The sequence below is a fragment of the Haplochromis burtoni genome, unplaced genomic scaffold (assembly GCF_018398535.1).
Source record: "Haplochromis burtoni strain Fernald_Lab_line unplaced genomic scaffold, NCSU_Asbu1 Contig_209, whole genome shotgun sequence".
Taxonomy (NCBI): domain Eukaryota; kingdom Metazoa; phylum Chordata; class Actinopteri; order Cichliformes; family Cichlidae; genus Haplochromis; species Haplochromis burtoni.
The window spans coordinates 574,698-584,372 of NW_024582570.1; the positions used below are offsets into that span (position 1 = coordinate 574,698).

The following is a 9,675-nucleotide window of genomic DNA, read 5'->3' on the forward strand; positions in this document are numbered from 1 at the left end:
TATATCATGTTTGAACTATTTATGGCATATAAAGAATTACTTATTTCCTCATTAGAACTACTTTTGGTCAGTGTTAACTGAATTTTTCTTTTAAGGGTGTGCTATTAAAGTGTGCTGTGAGGGTTCCCAGTTTTTTTTCCTCTTTGGTTAATGTCAGTTTTTTTATTGGATGCTTGTTCGCGGGCCATGAATGTGGGCGTTCAGTTGACTCGCTGACTCTCTTGTAAAATGACTTCCAATTCAGTCTCTCACAGGCCAGCTTCTTGGGTATGACTAATCGAAGTTCAGAGGAGATAAAGACATTGCGACTGGTGTGTTGTTGTGTAGCTGAACACAGTTTCATGTGACATCGGCTGCCAAAATAGAAAGTGAAAGAAAATTTTGAGATGGTCTTGAAGTGAAAATAGTTTCTTTCTTTACAGTGATCACTGAAGCCTGAAGATGAAGTGCTCACGCTGTGGCCATAACATTGTAGAGAAAACAGCCAAATTCTGCAGTGACTGTGGCCTAGAGCTGTCTGTTAAACCTACAAATGCACAAGGTAAGTAGATGAGGTCAGAAATATGGTTTCATTTATATAGTTGTTTATAATATTTGAAGAAGTCCAAGTGACAACTTTGTTGTTCCTGTTAATTCTGCATAATGTACTGTATTATTTAAACTGCTCTGTATTTGATTGTGGATGCTTTTTTTCAGGGCCTGTCAACAAATAAAATTATAGTTTGAACATGCAGCTCTGCAGACATAATGAAATGACACTTTTCTCCAAATAAAGATTAAAAATCTGTATACGAGGAATTTGATCCTGTAGAATTATGTGATGATAAGGGCTGTTCATCTGCGCATAACTTATATTGCACATTTTTCTCCTGACATCAGGATTTACATTAGTCATGTTGCACATGTCGAAGCCAAATTAGGTACGGCTTGCATAATGTGGGGGAAAAAATAGAGATTGTAGATACATCTGTGTTATCAGTTCACCCTAAGCCTTTAGTCGAGGAAAACCAAGACTAAAGGCCATTATTATATCCTAAAAATCAATCCAGCATCCAGTATTTGGAAAATTTTGATTCCTTGCATGTAAAATCTATTTCTCATTCCTGTTCCTTAATTTTTTAACTAAAAAAACACTTCTAAATTGTGAAATAAGGCCTTCTTGGCTGTAGGGCTGCCACAAACGATTATTTTGATAGTCGACTAGTCACCAATTATTTCTGCGATTAGTCGACTAATCAGATTATGCATCCATTGGACGTACAACGTACAGCTTATTGCACCAGCATGCATCTGCTCTTATATAACTATCATTACCTTACAGCTTTAAGTGTATAAGGTATGTGCTAACTAAAAATAAAGATGATAGTTTATTAAATTTTAATGAAATTTGCAGATTGTTTCGGTGGAGTTTAATAAACTCAGCCGTCTGCTCCTTGCTATCTAAAATATAACGGGACACCGGAGTATATTCTCGAGCATCTCACACTTCTGATAATCAGTTGTCTGCTTGACGTTTATTCAGCTGTGTAAAAACTATAACTTTAATCTCAACCAAACCGATTTACTCAGGAACAAATAAAAAAACTGAAAAAAAGCCAAACAATAACATTTTTAAGTTATCTAAGTGACTTATATATCATGTCACCTGAGTAGCGAAAGACGGCGGTGGGTTTGAAAACGATTTGCCGGGGGGTCCGGTGTTCTCACCGGCTCTAGTGAGCCTTGAACCCCGGCTAGCTATCGAGCTAGTGGGTAACAGACGTCTCCGAAAACGTCGGAGCGCTTTTGAAAATATGTGGTGTCTTGATAAACTGAGCATATATTTGAAGTTTACGCAGCTACATTCTCGCCTGAAAATATCTTAAACGTTTATTTTGTGACCCAGGAAGAATGATAAGAGTAATATTTGGGTAGCGACACTTGTCACTACCCGATCTGTACTGGAAACCCGATCGGTACCACGCATGTGCGAAAGGCCACTACTTCCGGTCGAAGCATTTTACGATAGTTACAGGTCAGAGTATCTGTTAAAATGTTAACAATAATAAGTTCCTCTTAAAATGTTTGCAATAATGAAACATTTCAATATAATGTAGACAAAGATGGGAAAAAAAGATAGTTACAGATCAGGACTCCTCGATCCTTACAATACAGATCATTCGCTCGGTCAGCAGGTGGCGGTATCCTCGTACACTGGGAGTAAACTGCCATTAAACGAAATAGAAGAAGAAGAAAACATCTGCACATGCGCGGTACGGATCAAGGAGTCCTGATCCGTAACTATCTTTTTATTTTTCGTTTTTGTCTACATTATATTGAAATGTTTCATTATTGGAAACATTTTAAGAGATACTTATTATTCTTAACATCTTAACAGATACTCTGACCCGTAACTATCGTAAAACACTTCGACCGGAAGTAGTCACCTTTCGCGCATGCGGGGTAACCCGATCGCTACCCCGCATGCGCAAATCTTATGTCACTTCCTCTCTTTGCCAGCATCGCGACATTCAATATATTTGAATGACACGGTTAGCGCCCAGTTAGCTCCTAGCATTTCTCAACAGTTCTGCCTCCTTTTAGACCACCGGGACATTTAAACAATGGATACCTCCGTATACAAACAAATTCCTGCTTTCCTCCTCAACAGAGAGTGTTCCGCGATTGAACAAAAGCTCCGTAAAATAATAAGAATGGCACTTAATTACAGACTTAATAATACTGACTTAGTAATGTGTCACGTTAAGATTCATCAGCCAGATTAAGTGTTTACTGACAATTGACAGTCATAGCGGACATCATCATCACTATTCCAACAATCCTCTCCTCACAGACAAGCATAAACACACTAGACTATCGCTAAATCAAATTTAACACGCATTTGTAATGACACTAATTCAGTTTATAATAGGGTTCATTTGCTCGGTCAGCAGGTGGCGGTATCCTCGTACACTGGGGAGTAAACTGCCATTAAACAAACAGAAGAAGAAGAAAACATTGCACATGCGCGGTACGGATCGGGTAGACCCGATTTGTACCGTCCTGACTTTGCACATGCGCAGTAAGGATCGAGGAGTCCTGATCCGTAACTATCTTTTTTTCCCGTTTTTGTCTACATTATATTGAAATGTTTCATTATTGCAAACATTTTAAGAGGAACTTATTATTGTTAACATTTTAACAGATACTCTGACCTGTAACTATCGTAAAATGCTTCGACCGGAAGTAGTGGCCTTTCGCACATGCGTGGTACCGATCGGGTTTCCGGTACAGATCGGGTAGTTTGTTTGTTTTTTGTTTGTTTGTTTTTTAAATTTTATTAGTAATATAAACATACAAACAAAATGCACCATATATTACAGATTCAGAAAATAGACATTTCTTACATATTAGCAACTTTCATATATAGTGAAAATAAAATATAAAGATGGGGTCACATAATTTAACAAATTATTAACTCACTAAATCAAAATCTTCCATAAAGGAAACAAAAAAAGCAGCCTTTTTCTTTTTAACTAAAGTCAAAGATTTAACCAACAGGTTTAAGTCGTTTTTCCAGTGAGCTAGTGTTGGTTAGTCTTAAAAAAGCGACATTTATGTATAAAATGCTTGCACAAGATTAATAACACATTAACACCATAATTAGCTTTCTTTTCTTTCAAAAACACTCCAAACATTATCATATTTAAGGTAAATGGGGTAATTTGAATCCCACTGGAATAAAGCCAGGTATGAAAATCCAACCAAAATATTTGTATAAAATTGCACAAAAAGAATAGATGGTCCAAATCCTCCTCTTCTGTTTCACAAAATACACAATTACCCGTTTCTATTTTGAATCTATCACTAAGGAGTCTATTTGTCGGGTAAATTTTATTCAAGATTTTAAATTGGACTTCTTTCCCTTTAGGAGGGATAGGGAAGGTGATATAATCAGTTCTTATTTTTTCAATTTCTTCCCTTTGGAAATCTTTTAATATGTAATTACGTCTAAGTAAATTTGGAGAATAAAGACTCCTTAATGAAGATCTAAGAAACTTATTGTTGCATTTAACATCACAAAATCGAATACCATCTATATATAATTGCCTTAACTTGGGGGAGATGTCAGAATATATTATATCATTTACAACTATGTTTTTAAGTGACAATGGAATGGATTTTATAACCCGATTAAATTTACTTTTAGAACATTGGATATTAAACTTTTGGCAAAAATCTTGATGTCCTAGAACATGTCCTTCCTCATCTACAAAATGGGCAATTGCCCAAACACCTTTTGATAACCAATCTTGAATAAAAATAGATTTTCTGTTCATCAGTATATATCTATTGTTCCAAATTGGGCTATTATGTGGAGTGAAATTATGTTTAAATAACATTTTCCAATAAAGAAGGACCTGTTTATGGAATTCAGAGAGTTTAGCAGGTAGCTTAGTAATTTCAAAGTCACACTTTAGGAGAAAGTCGATACCCCCCAGTGTGTTAAAGACCTTACTTGGTATAAAAAACCAAATGGAGTGTGGATTATTTAGGAAGGATTTTAACCATTTAAGTTTCAAAACACCATTCATTATATCAAAATCAATTGCGTTTCCACCGCCTTCAATGTATGGTTTAACCAAATCATCTTTAGATATATAATGGCACTTATTCCTCCAAATAAAATTAAAATTCAAGCTATTAATTGTTTTAATAACTTTATTCGATATTGATAGAGAGTAAGCTGGATATATAAATCTAGATAAACTATCCATTTTGGTTAATAATATTCTTCCAAAAATTGTGATGTCTCTTTGTAACCACTTATTTAGGATTGTTTCTGTACCCAGATAAGATGAATAAGACGTAATATTAAAACTAGCTAGCTAGCCATTGTTGGAAACTGAGCAGGGCCGCGCTATGAATTCTGGGACACAGCTTCTTCTTCTTCTTCGAGGTTTAACGGCAGCCGGCATCCTTGTACATGCTGCCATCTTCTGTTTCAGTCCGTTATTACACTCTTTAATCCTGCTACTTATTCCTGCGTCTTTTGGGATCTTACAAAGCTTCAAACGACGCATCGACTATTAAATTAGTTGTCGACAATTTTAATAGTCGACGTAATCGTGACTAGTCGACTAATCGTGGCAGCCCTACTTGGCTGAACTGGAGAAAAGGATCCATGCGTTTGTGTCATCACGTGTTACTATAATGCCCTGTTTCCTGGCAGGCATAAACCAGTTTCATCTCTCTGAGGTAAACAAAAATGCAGCGGCCAGACTAGTAATGGAGTCTAACAAGTGAGCTCATATTATTCATACTCTTTACACTGGTTCTCAGTAGACTTTGTGATTCATTTTAAAGTTCTTGTACTGACCTACAGAGCACTTAACAGACAGGCTCTAGACTTCTTACCAAACATACTGCTGCTTGCAGTCTTCGATCACAGGCTCAGAATTTGCTAGTTGTTCTTCATACAAGATCGAAGACTGAAGGGTAGCAGAGGCTTTCAGGTGTCTTACGTGTCCCACTACGACTGCATTTAGCTGACTCTGTGGACTCTTTTAGAAAACAGTTCAAAGATTTTTTTTGTTTAACCAGACTTTCTATTAAGATTGTACATATTTCAACTGTTTTCAAACTACGTGTTTGTTTTATTCTGTGCTTTACCTTGATTTTTGTATTCCTGTTAACAACACTTGAATTTTCAGTTATATTTTATAGTTTTTTGTTTAGTTTATTTTTGTTTTATAGGGCAAATAGGCTGTGATATAACCGCATGTCCACATAGGTGTAAGATTACCTATCGTGACAGCGTGGTGGCCTACTTTTTAAGGGTCAGATAATGCAAATTTGAGCTTTGTGACTTACTGAACAAGCTCAGGTGTTTTCTTTATAGTTAAAAGAAAATTTGCCTACGTGGGTCAAAGTGAAAATATAAAAATGCCACCTTTTGTCATTTAATGTATTCATTTAGGGACTGAAATCAAAATGTTCTGTCATTTTAACTATTTATTGAACATGACTATATACTCTGTATTATCACAGTGGTTTTCACGTCTTTAGAAATTAGCTCATTTTATTTTTTTAAACTTATAATTTCTAATTTGTTATTTTTATTTAATTAAGTTATTTCTTTTTATTTTTATTAACCCCTCATCTTTAACATAGATGCAGGAGATCAGCCAAAGTCTTTGGTAGCAGATGGGGAAGGTCCAATTGAGAAGCCAGATTCACAGAAAAACACCCCACTGGTGGACAACAAAGAATCCAGTAAATCACCCAAACGGCCAAATGACGAGGTCATCAACAACAACCCAAAGAAAAAGGTGAGTGTGTCACAATCTTGCCAGGCCTGTTGGTTTTTAGTCTGGGGGAACAACATATTTTGTACAGTAGGTGAATGGCTTTGCTTTTTGTTGATGTACAGTGAGTTTATGCCACAACCCAGTGTAAGGTTTATGCCAAATTCCTTTTTTCCTATAATAATTAATCCATCGGTATATAATGAAAATGAAATTTTTTCACTAAACTATAATAATTTCTGTGATTTGGTAATTTTCAGATTTACTATTTTAGTTGCTGTTATTTATTTGCATTCATTTGCATTGCAAGAATTAATTTCACAAGTGTAAAGCCAGATGCAATGCATGGTGTGATATTCCACCATACATATGTATGGTGGGAATATAATACGTATGAATGGTAGTAGATGGTGGCTGATCGTAGCTTTTTGATTGTTATTATATGGATGCGGCGGGTGTTATGCGTGGTATGTGCTATGGGATATGTATGTATGGTTGTTATGTGAGTCGGTTATGTAATGGTTATTGAGTATGTATGTGGTATGTATATATGTATACGGTGATGATTGTATTGATAATGTGACGAGCTTTAGGTGTAGTGGTATGTATATATAGTATTGATTATGGGTTGTTTGATGATTAGTATTGTATGGAGGTATAGTGTTGTTGGTGTGGTTGATGTATATTAGATATAGTGTTAATATTAGTTGGTGTATATCAAGAGTTAAGTTAATGTAGTGATGATATAGTGCGATGTGTTTTGGTGTGTGATAGGTTCATGTATACGGTAGCTGTGTTGTGGTAAATGGTAGTAGTGTGTAAAAATTTATATTATGTGTATGTATGTATATATATGATATGTAAGTTAAATGTTATATGTTGTATATATATATATGTATTGTTATATATGTGTATATGTATGTATATATATGTGTATATATATGTATATTGTATATATATGTGTATATATATGTGATATGTATGTATATATGTATATGTATGTATATATGTATATGTATGTATATGTTATGATATATGTATTGTATATATGTATGTGTATATGTGTATATGTATATAAAGTGTAGTGTATATATATGTGATTATTTGTTATTGTGTGTATATTTGTGTGTATATGTGTGTATAATGTGTGTATGTATAGTTGTGTGATGTAAGTGTATGATGCGTGATTAGGTATCATCGGTATAGGGGGTGCAACGATATTCGTATCGATATTGAAAGCGCGTTCGTATCATCAGTGCTTTCCTGGTTCGGTACGCATGATGTATCGAACAATCATTATTTAAAAAAAAAAAAAAAATTGTGAGAGGAGCATTTTGATTTTTTTTTTTTTTTTTTTTTTTGTTTTGTTCCCGTTTGGATCTATAGCCATCAGAATTGTTGTCTTGAGGCCAAGAAAGATGCCAAGAGGATTTATTTTAAGTGGATCATCATATTGGTCCATTTGATTGACCTTTATTATAATTATGAATTTATTTATTTTCAGTTGCAAACGGGACAGACATGACTGTGGGATAGGACAGGGGGAAAGAATGAAAGAAAGAGGGGGAGAGAAAGAAAGAAAACCAAAGGGGAGGAAAAAAAAGAACAATACAAAATTTGTAATTTATTTTATCAACTTTCCTTCTGACGATGCTGTCTGTGTTGAGCGCTCAGTGAATCTGCATTTGACTACTCCGCCTAGGCTCGAGAGTGCAGCCTAGGCGGAGTAGTCGAACGCAGATTCACTGAGCACTCAACACAGCCATGGTCAGAAGGAAGAGCGCAGGGCAAGCTAGCGAGACAGAAGTGGACCTCCCCACCCTCATTCAGATCTGGCGTTTGGAATTATTTTGGTTTTCATGTGACGTATGACCCTGAAGGTAAGCGAGTCATGGACTAAAGTAAAACAGTATGTTGGATGTGCCATGCAATGCTCAATTACATGGGTGGGAGCTAGTGTGTTAGCGCAGTTAGCTCGTTAACGTGTTGGCCGTCTAGCCCCTCTGTATAGGGTAGCTCGTTAACGGAGATTTGTTGTTGTTTTTATTATTTTTTGTTTATTGTTTGTGTTGGTGAACCGTACGGAGATTTGCTGGTGCGTTAAGGTCTATTTCAACGAGATTAACCTGACAGCACTAGTGGGAACACAACGAATATGACTGCACATTTACTACCGACATCATCCTAGTGCAAAGACAAAAACAACAAGCATGCTATCTACACTTTAGCCGAGTCATTTAGACAGCTGTTAGCACAGGATTCTCCTTATGAACTGTATGTTAATATGCTGCTGAGAATATAGCCCAGAAGAAGCGGATAGTATAGCTTTTATTTTGGAAAGAGACATTTCTCTGTAATAAACTCTCTTTTCCAAAGATGAGTGATTCCTCAATCAGATACAGGGCTCGCAATATCGCTAGCCCGCGCCCGGGCTAGCGATTTTTTTCAGTCGGGCTACCAAAATCTATCTCTTCCCTGCCTGTCGGGCTATTGTAGGAAGGAAAAATATATGTCAATGCTTTTGCATTCTTTCAGAAATGTAGCTGGGTAATTATGTCATTGGACGTGAGCCACTGTCAATATGTGACATATTGAAATCGCGTTTGAATTTGCGCTTGTTTTTTTGCTTTCACTTTGCAATCGCGCGAACTGTGTATAGAGAGCGACAGCACTGATCTGTGAGTGATGATAATTTGCTGCACCAATTCCTCTGACATCGTCTTATTAATTGTTAGCTTACTATGCAAACATGACAAGTGAAATCTCCCGCAGCTTAAACATGTGAGAGGTTGATCGCGCAGAGAATCGCTGAGCTTATGTGAGTGCGGCAGGATATATATTTCACTACGATGACCTGGATGATTGAGAACCTTCACAGACAGATATATATTTTAGTTCTGCTGAGCCAAATAAGACAGGTCAGGGTGAAGAAGTGACAGCCAAAGAAAAGCTTACCACAAAACGGAGAAGTTATGACAAATCAGACTATAAGGCAAAAAGAAAGTGCAGCTTTATGGTTTCATGGACAAAAGAATTTCTGTGGCTGCAATATGACGAGCTAAAAAACAACACGCACAAGGGTTAGGGTTAAATTTAAAAACTGTACTTTTGGTTAAAATATATATTTATAATTTTAATAAATGACAAATTAAAAAGGCATGAACATTTTTTTTGTATCGAAAAAATATCGAACCGTGACACCAAAGTATCGAACCGAACCAACCGTGAATTTTGTGTATCGTTGCACCCCTATATATATATATGTGTATATGTTGATATTATTTTATATGTGTATATGTTATATGTGTATATGTTGTATAGTGTATTGTATATGTTTATAATGTGTAGTATATATGTGTATAGTGTGTGTGTGTATATATTATATATG

At 35.8% G+C, this 9,675-nt stretch overlaps 1 protein-coding gene across 1 annotated transcript in view; it reads left to right on the plus strand.

Annotated features, from left to right (window-relative positions):
• Positions 1 to 9,675, plus strand: part of rnf213a (ring finger protein 213a) — a gene marked incomplete in the record, with an annotated part of 46,769 nt that overhangs the window by 1,492 nt on the left and 35,602 nt on the right. The window contains 2 exon segments of the mRNA XM_014338031.2: positions 423 to 541; positions 6,154 to 6,311. Of these exon segments, the coding sequence (XP_014193517.1) occupies positions 442 to 541; positions 6,154 to 6,311 (258 nt within the window).